We start from the raw sequence: 22,515 nt of genomic DNA on the forward strand, positions 1-22,515 counted from the left end.
GCAACCTTTGGTGGGATTGGTGCCCAGATTTTCTGGGGGTTAGCATCAAATATCTGTTAACAAATTGTATTCCATTTACTGCATAATAGGATGTGTGTCTTGCAAGGACATTTTAAAGGTGGAATGATATTTGAAGCATCTTTAAAGTGATGATGCTTATAGATTTACTACTGTTAGACGCACTGGCTAAATTAGGAATGTGTAACATACATATATACATTGCATATATAATATCTATTTATATATACATCTTTCATCAGTTTGTCTGCTGACCCACCATCCTGCTGTGTCCTTCCATTCTCGTTGACTGTACGACCAGCTTGAGACGTGCTGAATTCAACAAACATTGAATGCACTTCTATGTGAAGTGTAGCGTACTAACTCATTCGATGAGCATGGCTGCAATTAAATTGGTTGGGAGGGTGTGTCACCGATAATTGTTTTGTTTCAAGAATCCGGGGATTTATTAAGCTGGTAAAAGAGGGCTGAAGTGAAAATTACAGCAGAGGATAAAGAATCGCATTTCTGCATCAGCTGTGCTCAGGAGCACCAAAGGCCTGATTTTGAGCAGCAGAAAGCACTCAGAGCAAGTAGGCCTGATGGCTGGTAGGTTTGGGCATGAATGCATTTGGTCTGTGAAACACATATATACCCAAGCATTATGGTACAGAGACCATAATGCTTATGTTCAGTGGGAATATGAGAATATGGAATACATAAGTTTTAACAGCTGGGCACAGGTAATAATCCTTTGTCATTCCAGGAAATACCACATCGCACAGAGGTCAGCCTCCTTTCCCTAAAGCGTGGACCAGAGATGACGGAACACATCCAATGGCCCTGGGCTACTAAACCACTTTGTGGTACTTGCTGGAAGTATGCTTTTCTTCACCTCCAAGTTATGCGCAACCAGGTAACTGTGAAGCAGAGTATTCTTAACTTGTCTTTTTCTGTTGTACTCAAGATAAATAAATAAACTGTACTGGGCCAGATTAAAAATTCTGTAGTTACAAATTCTGCTCCCTTTTAATACTGAGTCTACTCCCCCTCTGGCTCAACTTAAGACATACTTAAAGGTAGGGTCATTTCTGAGGGCTTTAAATGATTCTTCTGTCATGGCATGTTGGCAAAGATAATGATTATGAATAAATGAGTTGTTAGTTAACTGCATTTTTCTTAAAGGGCACAGAGGAGGTTGAACAGGAGGGAAAAATGGCTCGGAGACACTACATCCTTCCCAGCATGTTAGTGGGTGCATCTCCCAGTCCCAAGACAGACTCTCCTATCATAAAACTGAAAAGCACATTCTCATTTAGATGGGCACTGCACTAGCCAGGCTTTTAAAATCTGTTGCAAACATTGTGAAATACAGGAAATAAAATCTTTTTAGAAAGACATTTACTGGTATAAACATAATATGTGATCTCACATAACTATGTTGCTTTTTGTCAGCTTGATTATAAGACTACAATTTTAAGATGGAACAGTGCTGTGATTCTCTTTCTAGCATCTCTCATTTTCTTTACAGTTGTGTTTTAGCACAGGATATGCCTCTGTTCTTTGTATAGAGCAGATAGATACACTAGAGCTTTTAAAGTTGGTGTGTCTAACATGGAACTGAAATTTAATACCACCCATTTTAAATAAGTTTAATATCACTTTCTTTCAAAGCATAGTCTCCTTACTGCAAAAAGGAATCTGAAATGTTGACTTCCAACACATATCTTTTTTCCCCACAAAGATGTATATGTATTTTATGTCACAAAGCACCTAGAGCTTGAAAAGGATACTAATGGGTCCATTATTGCTCCTCTAGTAACTGCAAGAAATTCTAGTCCTCAACAGAGGACACTAGTATACTATGTTCAGAAAAAAAAAAAAAAAAAGATTGATTTTAGGACACTCAAATGTCTTAAAGAAATAAATATAACTCATGGAAATAATGCTGATTTCTTTTAACAGACACATGGTTCATTCTATTAAAATGATCAAGTTTAGACGTTGACATATGACAAATGATATGGATGGAAGAGTTGAGAAAAGAGGAGATGTTAATCAAGGCATTAACAGGTTCTGAACCAATGACCAACAAAAGCTTGAGTAAATAACATGATTTGGTGATTAGGGATCATTCTAGACATATCCTTAAGGTGTGTGACTAAGTGGTTTTACACAAATGCCACCTAAATCTTCCTTGTAATTAAGACAAAGTCAACACAGGTAATTGTGAAGCTAATTTTTGAGCTAAACAAACTGCTGTTTCTCTAACAATTTTTTACCCTTTTTTGACTGAAACTATGTTTCTGAAATCCCTATTCTAGCTGCAGTTTAACTGTCCAGTTCTGCAAAGAATTGAGCTTATTAACTGAACTTTTCTATTTCCAGATTAACTAACTGACATGACAGTGAAAAGGAAGTCATCTTTACTCTTAAAGCATAAACTATACATATTAAGGGTCCTCTCCTGTTGCTGTATTGACATGGGCTGGAAGATTGAGTGGAAAGTGACTGCAAGTGCAAGTGACCTGTAAGCATCTTCTTTTTGTTTTGTTTTGTTTTGTTTTTTAATTATATTGGTATTTTACTATAAGAACACCTACCTTCAGAAGTCTTAACGCTGTGATAGTACTGAGATTATAATCTTGAAGAATCTAGATATTTCTGTGGCTATCTGTGACATTTTCTCATAACATTCTTATTTTAGACTTTAAAATAAAGCTTTGAATTCCTTGCCTACTGTAATGTTATCAGGACAGCACTGTCAGGTTAACAATTGGTGTATACTGACTTTCTTGGATGTATACTAAATTAAGCCAGATAAATCTGTCTTGGATTTTCATAACACTGTAGGAGTGTCAAGAACAACACAAAACATTAAAATAACAAATGTGAAAATTTGGACATGGTTCCTATGCTATACACTGTTTAGTTTTTTACTACATGCGTTTTACATGGTGACAACAGGCTTGTCTGCCTTTCTTTCTGGCTCTTCAACACCTTAAGGCCATACTGCTGGCACTGCAATCACTGCATGATGATGTTTGAAGCCAAGCCAATTGTAAGGAAATGTGCTACTGTGTTCTGTAGTAGTGAGCTGATGAAGGTCACTTCTTTAAAAGGAGCAACATGATAGTCTCCAAAAGGAGAGAGGAGAAACCCCAGCCAAAGAACTGTCTCTCTTGGTCCTTCAAGTATTTATGTTCTTGAATCCTTTTTTTTACAGGGGAAGGATTTTTGTTGGGCCTTCCTTTTATCCATATCTTCTTGTATTTCCAAAGGAAAGGCCTTTAGGTTTTCATTCACACAGGGGAGGCAGAACCTTTTGGAGTAGAACAGACTACATTCCTGTAAAGAAAATAACATTATTAGCGGGATACACAAAATGGAACTGTTTAAGTTCTAGTCTCATTAAACCACATTTATATTTAGAATTCTTCTAAATTAAATTCTTCTAGGTTGAAATATTCCAGGAATTTTGCTTCTTCCTGTTCAGAAATTCTAACATCTGGTTAGAACTAACTGGGTGAAAAATAAAAACTGGGTCTGTAACAATCACTAACCAAATCAACAATCATGTTGCTCCTTTTAAAGAAGTGACCTTCATCAGCTCACTGCTACAGAACACAGTAGCACATTTCCTTACAACTGGCTTCTCCTTTGAGCACCATTCATGGTTCTTCTGGTGTGATCACTAAAATCCAAACAGGATTTAATGGGTAAGCTGGAGATGGTGTTGCTGATGGATTATTCTTGGAGAGTTAAACATGAATAAAGGCATCAGTACGGATGGATCAGGACATCTTTCTGGGAGTAATGGATTCCATGGGTTTTACCTAAATAGTGAAGTTTTCCTCTAAAGCTAAGTCTAAGCTTACAAAGATTTCTCCCTCCTGGGAGGATATTCCAAGTTCCTACACTGGTATGTGAGACTTGAAGTCTCAGAACGCTCTTCCTCGCCAATCTCCACAAAAATGGCCTAAAGGCCAACACAAGTACAAAGAACGTAGGCAAGGGGCTGTAGGCTGTCACAGACTTTAGCTGCATTTTCTTCTGTAAATCCCCCAAAACCTACTCTTCTTTCTATTAATCTGTGTGCTTCTATTGCCCTAGAAGAATACTGAAAAGTATAAATATTCTATCAGTATCAGAGAGGTGTCCAATAACCAGAATAGCTAAATGAATTTAATTCAGCTGAGACAATTCAACTAAGACTTCATCCATTAACCACCTTTACCTTGAATAAATGTACTCGCTGATTAAGACCTAAAAACACACATGGTACTAAAGCTTGAGCTGACGTCTCTTCTCTGAATTCATGATGGCAAAGTACAAAAGCTGTGTGCACAAAGAAGGTATTTTCCCTGCCCTCAAAATGGAATGACACTATGATCTGACATGTTTCGTTCACAGTTGGTTTGGTTAGCAAGTGTTACAGACCCAATATTTATTTTTCAACCAGTTAGCTCTAACCAGATACTAGTTATTGAATAGGAAGAAGCAAAACTGATGGAATGTTTTAATCTATTTGCAGTAGAGTTTGGACAACTGGAAGAGAAGCTTATTAATGCATTATTCCTTTGCCCTGCAGTGAGACTGAAGTCCATGGTTATCCTGGCGTGCTGATCACTAAATTCCAAATAGGATTTAATGGGTAAGCTGGAGCTGGTATTGCTGATGGATTATTCTTGGGGATTTAAGCATGAATAAAGACATTAGTTTAGATGGATCAGGACATCTTTTGGGGAGTAATGGATTCCATGCATTTTAACTAAAAATAGCAAAGTTTTCCTCTTGCCATGGTCATTTGTGGCTGGCCTTTCTCTGGGGGTTGGCTTGGATATTTACATGTTTCTGTTCTTGCTTTTGTTTCCCACGTCCCTGTCTGGACTTTAGCAGTAGATTCAGCAGATGACTGTATCAAAATCACAATCAGCCTACTTCTGTGCGACTTTCAAGCCTGAGGAACAGCTTCTCTTCACCTATTGTCCTTTTCTGCACTAACTGCCAGGCACCTTCATAGTCAGAGCTAGTGTGAGGCCTTGGTATCTGAAAAGCCCTGAAACTGGATTTCAGTTGCACAACCTCCAGAGCCTATTGTTTTTTGTCTCTTGGTATCCTTAATACTTTAAGCTGCCAATTAAAAAGGGAAGATTAGAGTTTAAGTTGGCCCTGCTACTCTTGTTTGTATTGCAAAACGGCACACAGCTCCCCCCGCCTCCAGGTTAAGTTCACGCCTCCACACTGATGGACACTGCACCACTGGGCAACGGCAAAGGAGGGGAGAGGCTTTTCCCCCTGTTCTGCAGATGGGGAACTCCGACGTTGAGACGCAGCTCCTCACAGATATATACAGGTGCTCAACTTGCATTATTTTAGCTGAAATGAGTTGCCAACTTTTGCTGATTTTGGCCAGTGGGACTTAGGCAAATCATGGATATGAACCATTGCACATCTGGGCACTGTTTCCATGTACCCTTAGTCCTCCACCCTGTCATGGGATTATTCAGCCTAGTTGTTGTTTTAAAGCTCTACAAATTACACTTATTACATATAGTCAAGCCCTTCTTTGACCATTATCCTGATAGGGTTCTGTGTTTAATCGGATAATTCTTTAATATGTTTCACCCCTTCTGTGACCAAGGCAGGAGGGGGCCATTTCAATTTCAAACTTAATAGTCCAATTCAGGCAAAACTGAGCGGCCAAAGTATGCTGCCAGAGTTTATTTTTGTTTTGACACGGATCATGTCTGAAAGTAATATATACAGGGATAGTATCTTTATCACACTTGTAAAGGAAACTATGTAAAGGAAAGGTTCTGCCTAAGCATATCCAGGATTGGCCGTGCATGACTGGAAGTTGAGTGGAAAGTAGCTGTAGTACTACGTTTATCACTTACTACCCACTATCACGTCCAAGGTCAGTGTTTAGTCACCTTCTACTGAGGTGCGCAGTAAGGGATAAAACTTGCTTCCTTTCATCCTTTCTTCTCCAAAAACCACCTCTTTTCTTTTCCTATGTTTAGTAAGTGTTGCAATAAAAAAGAAATAACAGTTTTAAATTACTAATATGGTCAGATTATGTAATTTCCTTTCGCCTTTTCTGAAAGGGAAACAGGAAGAAGGGCACTTGACCTTCCTAAAAAGTATTTTTATTATCTTCCTTTTTGTGAGGTTTTGATATGTTTTAAGATATTACAGATAATAATTAGAATTATTTCCAGTTGGAACAGAAATAATGGCACTTACCGATACACTGTACTAAAGGTTGGTTCAGTAGGGTGATGTACGCTGCAAGCTGACTGGAGTAAATTAACTAAGTGCGACTTAAGAGCATATTTGAAGAAGTGAGTTTACGAGCATTATACAAAACAGTTGCTAAGTCCTGACTCTTATTGGCACAGCAACTGAAAAGAACGACACTTCAGCCAGCATGGGTTGTCTCATGAAAGCTTAAAATCTGATCTGTATCTAAGTCTCCTTAGATACAAAAGCTAGCAAATTAAATCCAATCCCTTTGCCAAATCAAAGGTCAGAAAAGTCTTAATTTTGCCACAGGTTAGTCTAGTACTATTTTCAATTAACATAAAAATGAAAGCACTGAAGTCACTGAAAACGTCACAGCGAATTGGTCCAGCTTCACTGCTAAAGAGGCCCAAGAAAGCATGATTTTCTTCAGCTTCAATTCTTATGTTGTAACATTATGGAAACAGTCAGTGCAGGGCTGAGTTGATCTACTTCGGTCAAGCACAAGCCCGGACCAAAACCAATCCACAGAGATATTATCCTAACTTCAGCTCTCTGCTGCCTTGGATAAGTTTTTACTCCTCTGGATTTTTAATTTTCCCTACATGAAAAAGGAATAGTATGTGTTTACCTACTTTGTGGTGTGGGTGTTTAAAGTACTAATTATCATTTCTGCAGATCTCTTTCAATGTTACCTAAGCAGTATTGCTAAATACATTTTGAAACCATAGTCATATGTGTGATTCACTATCTGGCCTGGCCAGTTTGGTAAGAAATTTATTCTAATTATTTACAATCAAGGTTTTGCTTTGAGTGATACCATCAGGGGAATCTTGAAGACTCAGATAACAAGAAGTAAATGATTGACATATTTCCACAATAGGCAGGAATGTCAAAAAGATTAGAAGAGACTTCTATTAGCTCACTGCTAATATCCTCTTTCTTTACATTGCCATGCCCTAGATAAACTGAAACAATTAATAAATCTTTTAAAAGAAAAAGCCCCACCTTCATTCAGAAATGCACACTGTGTGGAAAGATACTGAGAGGCTGAAATGCTGTATTTCCGACAGATGTAACTGCCAGACTTGGAAATATCTGTTGAATCCTTCATAAATTCAAGACACTTCATTTGGGAATGAAAATAGCTAAATGTGCTCAAGTTTGCCCAAAATGTGTCTTAGTTGCTAATCCTCTGCTGTTAAAAAGGAGGGATAAACCTGACATGTCAGGGCAGGAATCAAGCTCATAAGTCCAAACTATCTGACTAGCTGCACTTGCCTCTTCCTCTGGCTATGCGTGGGAGTTAGTCAACTACCAGCCAAGACAGGGCCATTGTCACTAGGAAGATCTTGCTCACATATGAGCTTTGTCTCCACACAACTGCCTTGAGCTACTTTGCTCTGGAAACTTGAGCCCAGCTATCAAAGATGTAACCAGAGAGCACCGGCACTTCATCTCACTCCCACATAGTCCTCAGGTAGTTCCAGAAAGGAAAAAAAAATAATCTCAGTTGCGATCCCTAGTCTGACCTTTTTGTGATTTTCATTCATTTAATGACAGAAGAGACTTCAGAAATAGGAAACAAACCTAATCAGGAGAAAGGTGCTATTGCACACTCCTCTTAGGACATTGGACCAAATCCATCCTTGGTCCTGACTCCCTGCAAGTCAGAATAGCAGCTAAACTTGTCCAAGTGTGCCACTTTCCTTTTGGCTGTGTCTCTCCAACCCTCTAAATTTTGTCAGTGTAATTTGACCCTCTAGTCCCCACACAGAAACTGTCTGGCATTGGCATATGAGCTGTCTCAGTTGCTCAGATTATCACACCTCATGCTCTGAGGAGGTCAGAGGTGTTACTTTGTCCCACCAGAACTATAGCTGGTCACCAAACATGAAAAAAATTCTGCATCTTCACCAAGGATCATGTCACTGGAGCTGGGCCCGAACCACTGCGATTACAGAATGGGTAAAGGTTGAATGAATGGTTGAATGAAAAGTTTGAATTTGAAAACTGCTAAAGCTGACACTTAAGACCAAGGTGTGCTCTTGCTAATAGCTCATGCTATTAGCTGCACTCTAGATTTAAGCATGTTACTCTAGGATAGCAAACAACCACTTTGAAAGAGAAGGCCAGGATCTGGCTGATATTAGGGCAATGGTGTCTGGTGTAACAAATACATGCTGTTGTCCATGTAAACAATCAATCAGGTGATATCTCCCCATGGGTTGAGTCATGCACGAGTCCTGACTGCTGCATGAGTCCTGACTCTCTTTCAACCACAGAACTGGCTTGCTGAGGGAAAGGAGGGGAACCTAAGTTTCCTCAATTCATTGTACTGCCTCAAAGCAGCACAGTACAGCCTCCGGACACTGATAATTGTGTAATAACTTGTCTTCATTTTTGCTTTGAACTCACAGCAAACAAAGGGGCCAGTTCTGCACTGAGTAGAAGGAATTAAGACAACTGTAATTTTATGCCACCTTTCTAGACAACACTCAGATTTCATAGTTTTAAGGTTGCCTACCAGCTGCTACTCAAATTCATTCTTTTTCAGAGAGCTATCATGGCATTGCACAACTCTCCTCCCTGCTCACTTTTTACATTAGCTTTTGCAAATAGGATGGCAGCCCTGTGCTGTGGATGCAAACCTAACAATCCATGGACATTTATATTTTCTTTACAGAAAAAAAAAACCTACTGCTGGTATAGTATGATCTATTGAACCTTAAAGGTCTTGAAGTGGTATGTGATCTCCCTTGCATTTCCTTGTGGTAGGGAAGTGGAAAAGAGCACTCGTGTTTGTGAGGCTGGGCTGTGCTTATCTGTAAACAGAACACTTAAAGTTGCTGATCATTTTCATTTAATACAAGAAGAGCTTTATCTGGGGGAATCCACAAGAACATACAATTAGCTTGCCCTAAAAATAGGCTGTTTGGTCTTTCTCTAACATGTCACCAGGCCTGGAACAAAAAGAAATGATTCAAGAAGCTTGTTTTGCTCGTTACTTACTGTACCAACGCACACTGATCTTCTACACAAACTGCAGTGAGACCCAAGGATGAGGAATTTGTCCTTGTCAGGGGTGAAAGGATCCTTCATGACATAGCTTTCTTCCAAAAGCCTATAAGAGAATAATTTCAGGCTTTTAAGGGTAGATTTCACAGTAGGGGGGAGTCGAAGTGGGGAAATTGTAGAGGCTGAAAAGGTATCACCCCTTTCTACTTGATTTGCTTGGCCTGGTGTTGTACATGAAGCAATGTAGCAGCTATGCATCTCCCTTCCTCTTCAAAACCAACACTGTGGCTGCCTTCAGTCCTATACTGCACTTTCTATCTTCCAAAATTACATCAATGGGTGGTCCTCTCAATGTTATCTTACTAGGTTTTTCTGAGTGCTCTACCTTAAAGTATTTTTTTATCTTCCATTTTTATGACAGGCACTCCTTAGCATGGCCAGCTTCAGTACCTTGTCAAGTTATCATTTCAGTTGCACAGCTTTTAATTAGAAGTTCTTTTCTAAAGCTGTGTGCATGTGAGTATAAAATTAAAAGTTTTTATTGCTCTTAGTTATGTCACTGCTGTAAAGCTAAGGTTCCCACCTCTTGAAAGCAGGAGCTACTGGCACAGCATTGCCATGACCTGAAATATGCTTACTTTATGTCACAGACTGTACTGTTTGCTCCAGGGTATTAAGGGAGTGCATTTATTAATAATTTGGCAACCTGCTTGGGAAAGACTAAGGAGCTCCAGGCAAAGTATTACAGAAGTCAGTTGGGTGTCTGCACAGGGCACCCTGCAAGGCTGGCTTATTCTTGGACTTAAACTTGGATTCTGTAGTAATATGGAGTACAATATATATTTAAAAGGTATTCTCTTAACTCATACTGCCTTCTCCTTGTCTACATACACACACACAAGCATGTGTGCGTCTGTGAGTGTATTCCTTTTTCCTTTTCCTCTCCACTCAAACCAAAAAATTATATGGCTCAAGGCTTCCACTGTTAGGAAAGATCAGACATCTTAACATGGCAGATCACCTTGTCAACAAGTCTGCTAGTGTACAAAGACTGGATTACCTTTGCAAAGTTTCCCTTGCAAGATTCACAGTCGTAATGTAGTCATCATCAGAGTAGAGACCTGGCCACCGTACAAGCCTTCATGTCTGGCATATGTTTCCTGAAGCATTGCATTTAGGACATGTGAGTAGGCCAGAAAGCAAGCCAATAAAGATAGTGTGTGAAACTATTTCTTATATGCATGTACAGAAGTGTTGTGCTTCAGCATTATTGTTTTGCTTTTTGAGTGTCAGCAATCCAAATAAAGCCAAGATGTTAACACTGAGCTTGGATAACCTAAAACAGCTTTGATTCAGGCTCTTTAGGAATGGACCTGATCAAAAGTGGGCCATTGTTCTGCTGAGTAGAAGAGGGAAAACCAGTAGCACCATGGGATTTGGAATGATAAAAATACAGCTGCCCAAGGAAAACAGCCCAGGCAGGTGTGGTGGTCAACAGCTGTTTCCATTTTATAAGAAACCAAGCAGTCCTAGTGGGGTGAAATGCTGAGTATATGCCTGACTTCCAGTTTCAGTAAGTTCCTGACCATGTTTGCCTGATGGGTTCATTGACCAGGATGGCCTCAACAGAGCTACAGATTTAAAGCTAAAAGTGCTTTCTTTTATGGGGAGTTTAATGTCTGCAGACAAAGTTGTAACTGCATAGCTTCTGGTCAAACCATCCCTACTTAACGGAGATGAAAAAGGCTTCGGTCTACCAAAATGTAAATATGTACTAAATTTCCACATTACTTCAATGGCATACAATCTGCCAAAGAATTGTCTCATTCATGCAAAAAAGCATTGCTGTTCAAAACTCCATGTCATGTCAAACAGCTCTTAAAAACTGTTTTTACCATACGTATTTAATTCATGCGGTGTTTACATGTTGCCCAGCTGACACAGCTGTGAGGAAAGGGCTATTCCCAGAAATGCTAGGCTGACAGTCAACAGTATTCTAGTAAGAAAATAATGGTATAGGTAAATAGTGGGGTTAGGAAATAGGTTAAATAGAAATCTTTGCATTGTATTGAAGCAGGATGGGAAAGTTGATTTTTTGTCTTTCCTATCAATGCTGACAATTTTTAACATTTCTCCCCTTTGGAAAAAGGTCACTTTAAGTACCAAGCCTCATATTCAGAGGCAATATGGCATGTTATTGGGTTCATGCAGTGCATGTCGTTCCACAATACAAGGCTTCTAATGCTCACAGCATAAATGAAGTCTGTAATATGAAAGACTGTACTTACACAATAGAGCGTGTGTTTGGTGGCTTCTGCCCATAGTACGTGTATGGAGCTGTTAAGCCACATAGCTGACACGTGAACTCTCCTGTGGGCTGAACTTCTTTGGCAGCATCCATCTTTAAGCTACCTACAAGAAACACAAAATCTTTCAGCTCCAAAATGCAATACTGGGAACATGCCCACAAGAAGATTAAACTGATGTGGGATATCTGGCTATGCAAACTAAAATCCAATGGAAAATTGACTATTGCAGACCTTGATTAGTAAATCTTTTCTCCCAAATCAAGTTGGTTTCCCATGTCCCAGTTACATTTCCAAATTCCTTAGATACATTTAGAAATTGCAGCCTGGTAGCCTATCTATAAAGTTCACCTATTAATTTGGAATTTGATCAGTAAAATAATTTAGGTAATGAAGCACATGGCTGTGATATGGCAAAGAGGCCTATGCTGCCCAAGTGCTTCCCAGGAAACAACTCCCTATCTGCTGTGCAGAATCCCAATCCAGCTCTGCAATGCCTGTCTCCTCCCACAAACTACAAACAGAGCCATGAAAGGGTCTGGGACCCCGCTCAGGAGGCAGGTACCAGAAAGGTATGTGTTGCACTGATTTACTACATCCTTTTCTTTGCTTCCGGTTCACCTTCGAATAGAGTTTTGGAAGCTTAACTCTGGCTCCCTGTTCTTATCTGGCTTCCTATGGAAATGAGGCTGACATAATTGCCCTGTGCCTAGATAGAGTGTTGGTCCATTTGAGCCACAGAGGAAGAGGTACCTTTAAAAAAGTTTAGGTCCTATAACTTTTATGAAAATAGGCTGAACAGGAAGACTCTGCTTTATCCTCATGGAAGATACCCATATATTTCTATAAATCAGAGAATCTTGCACATAGGAAAGCTACTGTCCATCTGTCTGAAAGACTTCAGACACCCATTACGAAGGTGTAACTATCAGTCACGAGATACAAAACATAGGAAGCTATGCTTCATCAGCTTTGGTGCTTACAAGATGACTTGTTTAAAATCTTGGCTATTGATTTACATTTGGGAGCTTACCCTTCATAATACCACTTTAGTTGAGAGTCACACCCTGAGTTTTTCAAAAAGCATGGTGTGGCAAGTATGCTTTTAGGACTGATTTTGGTAGGTATGCACAAGCAGATCAAACACAACTAACCGTATACATGCCTCAAAATTGCACCCATCCATGAATGAAATGTGATGGCTTGTTTGTAAGTTCAATATCTTTGCTCACTTGCAGCATTTTCTTGTGCAGTTAGCAAGAAAACTCAAGCTTTTAGCTAAAAGCCCTCACACTTTTCATGACATGCAGTTTTCTGCTGCAAACCTGTCAGCTTTTTTAAGTGAAGTAGAGCTGGCATCAGGCTGTTAGGGAGGTGAGCACTAAGAACTTGGATTTGGGCAATATCTCAGCTGTTAGGTTGTGTGTGCTCATAGCTGAGCAGATATACAGCCTGCCAAAGGACAGCAGGCCATTCCCACTCTTCTAGCTTTGCAGCCATACCCTTCCCTGGCAGAGCTGATTCAGTTCACTAAGGCCATGTCTCTATTTATGTTTTAGCTCAGCTCAGGTGTTTTCTTTGGGAACAAATTGCCTGACTGGCCCCGCTTACCGCACTTGGTTTGCATCATGGAGCAGTCTTAAAGCACACAAACCCAACAGTTTCAGATGAAACTAAACTGAAAGGTGTGCTCCAGAAGCACACCTAATACACTCCAACCTGAATGCCCAACTAATAGCCATGCAGTCTACATGTTAGGACCAGAGGTAAGCTGAAACATCCCGAAACAGAGAGTAGGCAGCTGGTATCCAACATCAAACACCTTGGTCTGCGGTTTCACTCTTACTGCATCACACTAGTTACTAATGTAGTAACAAATAAAATAACTACCCTTTTTTATTTTTCCTTCCAATGTCTTTTTTTCCTCTTGTTTTAGGGAACTAAATTGTCTTGCAGAGGAATCCAACAACTGCTAACAGTAGTACAAGGTAAGAAGCAAAACTGCACAGCCAGGAGAAAGGGCGGGCTGAGATAAGGGACCTGTATTTCCCTCTTTCAATGACAGTAAGCTGCTATTTCTGCTCACCCTATGTGGTGAAACTGAATCCTTAGAGACATATGCTGCTAAGGTGAATTAGGGGCAAGGTGAAGCAGAGTTGTGATGACTTGTCATCTAATGTTCCAGAAGAACAGGGAGCCCCAAGATCCTCAGAGGTTACAGAGGCTTCGTAACAGACACCCAGTTCAGAAAGCCCTAACCTGTTAAATCCTGAAACTTAATTTTGGGAATAACCTCCCTTACCCCATCATTCCTTCACCATCAGCCTTTCCACTGCCATTCCTGGCATTTCAGTAGTACAGGGAGTTCTTCAGATGTAACACAAATGGGGCTGGATACTGGTTTAATAAATAAATCCAACTCGTGAATACCTTAGGCAACTACATTTTTTCAAAAGTGATGTAACCCTTAGATATCATGTATTTTCCCTACCTCACAGGGATGCTTGAGAGAATTTAATTAACTAAAGTGCTTTCAGATTTTTCAGTTAGATATAAGGCATATACAAGCTACCTATTTCTCCCTGTTTATTACAACTGGGATTCTTCAAACTATATACAAACTCAACTAAGAAGTCTGCTTTTTGAACCCTGCATTTTAGGATTACCAGATAAGTCCCCCAAACATACCTAAATTTATCTTTTCTGTAGGTAGTAGCAATACCAAGACACCACTTGTCTGAATGAGATTCAGTCCAGAACCTTATATGCAATTTTTTGTTATCAATCCTTTTTAAAAAGGGGAAATAATTAACCCCACAGAGGTAGAGTACGGAAAGTCACTTGAATCAAATAGAGAAGACCATCATGGTGATCTTTTCTTTAAAATAATGCAAAACACTAAGAACAACAACAACAAAAAAGAGTATTTATGGAAGTGAGGATCATACACTTTGGAATGAATGTGTCCTGATTCCAAGTCAAAATAACAGCCCTGGGTTCAGAGCTGAAGTACGTTAGATATAGAAACACCTGCTGTCTTATAGACCATCGGCATGTAGAGCAGAATCTGTTCAGTGACTACCACTGGGAAGGAATGATATCTATGTACAAACAGATTTTTGGCTATGCCAGTTGAAAAGCATATGATACTGCCTGCAACGCACAGATGAATTTATGATGCCTTCCATTTTACTCCCAGCTTACAAGTCACTGATATCAGCTGTACCAAGTTTTATTTCACTGGGAACATCATTTGTCCTGAGAGCTTGTCTACATAACAGCACTTGGGAAAGTTAAGGTCACTAACTCAAGGTGTGAAGTTAATGAACGTACAGATTTCAGAGTGAATGCTCCCACTGAGAACTAAAGTTTGCTATATAACAAAGTAAAGCCATTTTCCTTCTGAAGAAAGAAAGTTAATGGTAAATGTTATAAGCTTTTAGTTTATGCATGTGCTTCACACCTTTAGTCTAAACCACCAAGCAGACAAGTCCTAAGATGCACTCTCTCACAAAGCTTCTTGTACTTCCAGAAAGCTCGTATGCAATTAAAAGAACTGTATCTTTATGTCAGATAGCAAATGCACAGAAGCAATTCTGGGATAAACCAATGTCTGTCTCGACTGTGGTTTTATCACAAAGTAAGCTCATTGGTTTGGCCCTGTATACCATCTTAGCAAGATGCCTGATATGACAACTATGACAAGGTGTCTGCCTCCCCTCCAAGCAGACATATGAAGCATGAGTGAGAACTCATTTCTTTCTAGCATACCAACAACAGGATGAAGAATCTCTTGAGGATATAAAAGTCTAGGGCACTAATCCCTTCATAATAATGACAGGCAAATTTGTGACCTCAAGTGACTCAAATCATCCCCAGTGCTACCACTGGCTTTTTCTCTTTTCCTTGAAAAGCTTTGAAGCAGCACCATGTCCCAGTAACAGGTCAAATATCTGGCTGGCTGGTATGTACTGAAGAAGTCTTTTAGAACAGCTTGTTTAGAACTGAATTCTGCCCAAGCGTTTGCCATTTTGGCTGGAAGCCACAAGGTACTTAAAACACATACTTACTTTAAGCACATGCATAGCCCTTCTGAAAAGAACACGGCTACCCACACATGCTTGATTACGAAGCAAACACTGAACTAGCACACTCAGCAGAAACCTGCCAAGTCAAGCCCAGAATGCTGCAGGACGTGTGTGAGGTTGGCCCACGTGTCACAGCAAAAGGTACAGCACACAGATTTGAATGCCATACTAAGGAAATAATTGCAGTAAAAGAAAGGTGCGGGTTAGATAGTGCTATAAGAGTGTTTCTCCATGCTGCCTGTGACTGATACATGATATGGATGTGGGGAAATGGCTCTCAGTGCAGTTCTCTGGGGACTCCTAAAAACTTCAGGGCAGTTCTGCTCAGAGCATTCTGCTAACAGCCCTGGAAGGCATGCCAGAAATAATAAATCACCATTAAATTGTCAGGGTCAGTGGCAAAGTAGTGGCACAGATAAGTAATCTGATTTTCTTTGCTTCAAACCTCATTAGCACAAGTCTTTACAATGCATAGGTTAAGCCCCTCTTAATACTCTGCAGGAGACTCATGTATTTCTGAGTCACTGATAAACTAGAGAAACTATGTAAGAAACAAACTGCCTAGAACAGACATAGACTTTGATTTGAAAGGGTGTCAGATAAAACCAACATTGACACGCCTTTAATCCTCTCCAATTAAACCCTTGTTTCTTTTACCTGCCAAGATTTTCCTGCAGTATCCACTGTTGATGACGATGACCTATTAAAATATTCACAGCTTGATTCTCTACGGGAAGGAGCGCTCTCTAATAGAAGGGTGGGAGCCACTGAGTTCATAGCCTGGTAAATGCCAAGTTATTTTGCACTGTTTAGTGTGATATAAATTTAAATACATTACAGCGCCAGGAATATACTCAGCTCCTTCAGAAAAATTATCTGTTGCCTAATTGCTCAGGTAATAAATGAAACAGGAGGACCTTCTTACTTGCTAGTTAATCCCCAGCTGAACAACTCTCTCCCTCCAGTTCCTTCATGTTATTGCCCTGAAGTCATGTTTAGGTCACCTGTTGGCTGCCTCCCTGCTCTTCCTTTGAGGTGGGTTACTTTGGGTTCAGCATAACAAATTAGCCCAGGAATGCAATTTCACCAAGCGTGGTCATTTGGAACTTTTGCCTGCATTACCTCTCCCAAAGATCACTTGATTGAATTAAACCCTGACTTGTTGCAGCAACTCCTCCCTTCAGGCTGGGGGGGATTGTGCTGGTATTGCTATGCTCTCTCTGCTCTGAAGAAACTGAGATCACTGCAGCACACAGGCTTCCCTCTAGCTAAGGGTCATATAGCAGGCCCCAAGCCCTGCTTTTTAACGACAGCTTATGTGGATTCCCTGTCGCAGTAGGATAAACAGCCTAGGTGGTCATAGATGTGAGCGAGCGTGTTTTCTGAACAGTTGTAGGGAATGTTTGAACAGGGTGTGTCAAAAGAAAGAGAAGAGTAATACAGACAAGCAAATCAAAATCCTTCCTTAGGTAAAAGGCTTTATGAACACAAGATTAACCTCAAAAAGGGATCTATTGATAAGATGCATAATTTAACAAAGCTGAGAAACCAACACTTAAAAATAAAATCTAACCCAAGTAATCCTTACTTGAATATGGCAGGCAGCCAGCTCTGGATATGACAGCATTTCATAACGAAGAATCTCAAATTAGTTGAAAATTTAACAGCTTCACACAGGAATGCTGCAAGAAGGCATTAACCGGTGTATACCACTGTCCTCTAGTGGTCACATCGGACCTGTACAGCCTCGGTGACTGGCAGTATCACTTACTAGCTGCAGGGAATTCTTGTTTCAGCACCTCAGCTGTTTAGAGTGACTCAGTTGTAAAAGCCCAGCTAAGTGGATCACACAGTAAGACTGAATGACAGAAGAAAGTAAAAGCAAGCTGCCCAAGCATGCATAGTAGAGGCCATCTCCATGTCTGGTTGCAGAAGCACAGCCAATGGTGGATGTCTTTGCTGTGTAACAGAACAAATAACCTGACAGGAAGGAGAACTACAGTGCCATTAGTTCTTCCTTTCCTTCCCCCCAAAATGTATCTATGTTCATATCTGGTTTTCTGCTCGATCCCCCTCATTGCTCTTTCTTCTCCTTCTCTTCCAACAGGCCTTCCTAAGCAGAGTACAAAGCTTATCACATCATCATCCACGATGCCATTCTAACATTCTATACGTAAAATGGCCTAGAAATTAAAGGAAGGCAATGCAAGCTTGTTGCTCTTCTCACAGCACAGTTACAGGGACTTACTGAAGAGGAGGTAATGCTGAAGTGTTTGCTGAAGTGAACATCAGTTCTGGATTACAGTTATTCCTTGCCAAAATGGGGAAAACCACACCTGAAGTCTGATTTCACTAAATCTCTGTTCTGGTATAGCTGCAATAAATAAACATGCTATGGCCATAGGTTACCCCCTGCTCTGAACTGATCTTGTCTTCCTTCCAATTTGTAGCTCCCTATTAATAGCTTTGTTAGACTAATATACATAGGAGGGAAGAATAAGTCAGTAAGGCTCTATTAAGATATAAGTGATGATGATTCCTTTTAAGTTGTCCTTTAAGAAAAGTTATGGGGAGCCACACATCTACCATTGAAAGTATCAGCTTGGTTAAGCACAATCTAAACTTAGCGCAACACTTTCCAACAGAGTCTAAAAATAGGAACACCAAGATTTTGTGGAAATATACGAGGAGAGGCTAACAGTGTTTCGGGAAGTAAGACACTGCAACTTGACATAATCCTTAAAGAAATAAATACAGCTCCAGTGATTTATCTCCTTACAGAAAGCAAAGTTGGTACTGTAAGGAAATACTCAGCCCCCACTATGTGGGGTTGCATGTTACGATGTCCTTGCTGTGACAGCCAGTGCCTACTTTCCCCTGTGACCAGCAAGATGTTCAGTATTAATATACTTGGGGGAGAGAATTCTTTCCAGTAAAGCATGACTGAGGCTCTCAGTTTGTTAGGACTGAGCTCAAGTTGAAGACTGCATAATAAGTAAAGCAAAACCTTCAAAAAAAGAAAAGAAAACACAAAACTACTGGAGGGGTGGAGGGTATGGGGTAAAGAGCATCAGCTTCAAGAAAGCCTGAAATAAATAAAGACCTGTACCAACTATAGATATAACTTTCTCATGCACATAGCCCCACACACCTTCTTACAGGCATGCCCATTTCCTCTGAAAGACGTGTTCCTCAAGTTATCCCAGCTATTGTGAACAGTGAGCACAAGCAAACACCAAAAAGAGGTTATTTCCAGCATAGCTGATAAAGCAAAGAAGTCCACTGTCACTCAACCCTTAGAAAGTTTTCTTTTCCAGGGCACTTGCTGGGAGTTCCCTCACAAGAATTTACAAATAGGTGCCTTGTTTCACACTTTCACACAGAGGTCATTTTGGTTTTGCCCTTTTGATTACAGTTTACAGTGCAAATTAGTCCTTCAGTCAGGTGCTAGCAGCTTCAAGACTTCTTGACTTACCCATATGGTAAATTCCTGTTTTCTAGCCATGTAGCAATATGAAATAATGTGAATTCAGCCAGGCACAAACACTGTGAATTTTTAGCACATTTTCAGGTTAGTCTGTTTGCTCCTCTCAGAAAGACTTTGCTTCCCAACCAGTACTTGGATTACTTTGCCTAAAAAATATGCAGGTACTAAGGCTGCACTTACTTCTTTCAATGCCTTATACTCTCATCAAATAGGTATCAAGGCCTATATACAAGAACCACTTCCATAATTTTCTGTAGGACACAGAGAAATGATACTTGTTCTTAGACAGCTGGAGACATGTTTTACCATAGACAGACAGGCCATTTCTTTTGTTCATGCTCTGCACAGCCTGTTCTCCAGAGTGTGTGTGCTTATACTGTTTCCTTCCAGAAGTTCTTCTGGACAAATTTACTGCTCTATTTATCATGGGTAAAGCAGGAGGAAGGTGGGTTTTTCACATGTGACAAATTTAATCATGACTGGAGATGTGTGGATCCTAGAATTCACTATAACTAGCATGGACTGCTCCTACTGGGTCATATGCTAGGAGGGCAGACATGCAAAATCTTTGCAGTTCTGCCTTTTTGCGCAAGAAGCTCAAAATCCAGTGAGAATTAGCAGCATCCTCAATGCATCACAGATATTTAAGTAACTTTCATTTGGCTTCAGATCTCTGTCTGTTCAGCAAGCATAGATGGGTCTGACTAAGATTTCACTGACGTCCAAGAGGAAATTGTGGACTGCAGAGTGGAGCTAATTAAGCAGCAGAGTTGATGGGGTCTTGATACAAATTTTATATGCTGTATGTTTATGTTAAGACTTTTTAAAAGTACTGTCTATAGCTATAGAGAGATAGATAAGGCTTAAGAATGCTGTGATGTTTGTTACAGATTTAAATGCATGTAAGCAGAAAGAGACTTCATAGGAGGCAGCATTGCTCATGTGTTTGCTGGCCAGTAAAAAAGAAAACAGAAAGAGCAGGTGAAAAATGCTTTCACCAGGCATTGAGAAAAGGAACATAACAAAACACTCACTGACCCTCTCTTGCTTTATCCTGGCCTAGAGAAAAAAAAAAAACAAGGAACCCCAAACTGTTGCAGTCACACAGATAATGAATTTATTTCTTACTCCAACTCTCAGGTTTGTGCTTATCTATTGGGAGTTTTGGGGCTCTTTACAACTTTTTTGGTTTATTGATTTTTGTGCTAGTAAAAGCACTGCTTTAGCGAACAGGCCAGTGCAAAGGTAATGTACAGGCTAGAAAGTTTATAATCTCAACAAGCCTGGGGAGTAAATCTCCATGCCAAGTCAGGTTAACAGCGGGATCCAAATCTTTTCCTACCGTTATCATCAAATAAAAACCTTCTTTGGTCAGTAGACCTCCAGGGAATCCCAGAATGCTGCATCTGTGCAGAATAAACCTTTCAAGGGATCCTCCCCTGTTCTTGATATCACCTTGTCATATTTGTAGAGATGACAGATGTACATCTTGACTCTATTTGAGGCAAGACAAAAAGTGAGACAAGGTGTAAAGTAATGTTCTCATTATAACTGCTCCTTTGCCTGGCAAGCTTCTCCCTTTACGTGGGAAATTAAGGCATGAGGAAAACATTTTTTGGCAGGGGATCCAGAAGCATGAGTTCTTAAATTTTGTTTATATAAAACATAACATTTCAATTGTAAGGATACAATTAGTGTACCATTTTCATGTTATAATTAGTTATGCTGACAAAAAGGGGTTCATACCAATACAACTTGTAAACTATACCAATTAAGGGAAATTAATCAGCATATGGTATCTTTGCAGTGACATACTTCTAGTGGTCCCTTCAAGGTGGTATATTGATAACATTACAGCAGGGGAACAACCCTAACTGGAAAAAACCATAACCAATGCACAAACACATGAGTACTGGTATAACTAACTACTAGTACATAAATCCAATTCTTTGACTCACAGATGCCTAGACATGGAAGACAGCTCAAGAGATTATTTAGTCTATCACGCACAAGGCACAACTGGCTTTATTTTGATGGCATTTTGCAGTGTTTATAGAGGCTCCTACCACCCAAGTGCCTTAGGGACAACTAATAGGTCAGTGAGCAAGCCTGGATTAAGTGTGAAGAAAAGCCACACGACCAACCTCTCTCCTTAAGCAGAGAGGCCATTTCTAGCATCACTGAGATAGAGATATTTATTTGGGTTCTCCGAGCAGATTCAGAGAGAAACTGTGGTATCCTATCTCTCATACATCTTGCAAACTTCCCACCTCCCCCTTGTTTTTCAAGAGGAGTTGAGTTCTTGATTGTTTCCATGGCTCTACGGTCCTCTGAGTCCAAAGCTGTGATCCCAACACCACCTTGTTCAAGTGCAACCTCATACTGGAAATACCTACATGACAGGAAACAAGGGTTTCCCTTAAGTTCCCTAGACTCCTCAAAGCTCCTTCTTTGTGTACGTCCAAAAGCAGTCCCCTCAAACAGCACTGAGTTTCCCTGGAATCCTCTCCCCAGTCCCCTTCGAGGCTGCATCCTGTAGCTCCAACCTCAACTCACAAAGTTCCTCAGAAAAAGCCACTACATTCAATTAAACAAAGAACATACTTTCCATTAAAACCCTTGCGCAGGAAAAAAAAAAATCAGAACCAAGCTTTGGCTCTAGATCCAGAATGACGAGTGTCTCCCGTTAAGCAGCCCCTGTGGTCAGCAGGCCCCCCTCACGCTCTGTCGTGACCCGGACTCTTCTCACCTTTGCTTCTGCGGTTTGAAGGGGAAGGTCCCTCCACTCAGTTTAACTTAAAAAGCACTCCGGAGGCGGGAAGCGCAGGTTTTGCAGGTGTTAAACCTTCCCCGCTCCCACCAAAGCGGAGGTCTGAACTCTGCTCTCCCGCCTCAGCAGCCAGGCCTCCTCATCGCCTTCAGTTGAGCCAGCGCGGGTCCTGTCCTCAGGAGGGCCACCGGCTTCCACAGAGGGATCCCGGCTGGTCAGGAGAAAAGAAAAACCTTTTTCACATCCCAGGGCAGGCGGTCTGCCGAGGAGAGCTTAAAGATTCACCCCTTTTATTTTGAATAATATGAACTACTCGCGGCCACCGTTCCCGGGGAGCTCGGGTTTCCCGCGCAGCCTCTACACCGAGGGCCCGCCTGCTCCTCTCCCGGGGGGGAGGGCAGGAAAGGCCGCCGCCCGCTTCACCCACAGCCACCCACAGGCCGCCACGGCGCAGAACCCCGGCTTTCCACCCACCCGAACTGCGCGGACACCCACCGGGGCCGCCGCGGCCATCACCGGCCCACCCACCAGGCCGCTTCCCGCTTCCCGCCGCTGCGGCCTCAGGGCCCGGCGCCCTTCCTGCCTCCTTAAAGGGCCAGCGCC

General features: G+C 40.9%; 1 protein-coding gene across 1 annotated transcript; it reads right to left on the reverse strand.

Annotated features, from left to right (window-relative positions):
* Positions 1-3,195: 3,195 nt before the first annotated feature.
* Positions 3,196-21,918, reverse strand: CDPF1 (cysteine-rich, DPF motif domain containing 1). Its single transcript, XM_010575292.1, has 4 exons — positions 21,892-21,918; positions 11,550-11,673; positions 9,256-9,367; positions 3,196-3,345 (listed from the first exon to the last, which is right to left on the reverse strand). Exons 2-4 carry the CDS (start codon positions 11,660-11,662, stop codon positions 3,196-3,198), a joined length of 375 nt encoding a protein of 124 aa, XP_010573594.1. The 5' UTR covers positions 11,663-11,673; positions 21,892-21,918.
* Between the last annotated feature and the right edge of the window lie 597 nt (positions 21,919-22,515).

Source organism: Haliaeetus leucocephalus, unplaced genomic scaffold, assembly GCF_000737465.1.
Source record: "Haliaeetus leucocephalus isolate CR32 unplaced genomic scaffold, Haliaeetus_leucocephalus-4.0 Scaffold473, whole genome shotgun sequence".
Classification (NCBI taxonomy): Eukaryota; Metazoa; Chordata; class Aves; order Accipitriformes; family Accipitridae; genus Haliaeetus; species Haliaeetus leucocephalus.

Bases quoted from the DNA above. Each gene is read 5' to 3' on its own strand.
- CDPF1 (XM_010575292.1), bottom strand. From the start codon at position 11,662: ATGGATGCTGCCAAAGAAGTTCAGCCCACAGGAGAGTTCACGTGTCAG. The intron at 9,368-11,549 runs GTAAGTACAGTC...ATTCTCTTATAG, and splicing joins CCAAACACACGCTCTATTGT to GCTTTTGGAAGAAAGCTATG. The intron at 3,346-9,255 runs GTAAGTAACGAG...TTTTCTTTACAG, and splicing joins GATCAGTGTGCGTTGGTACA to GAATGTAGTCTGTTCTACTC.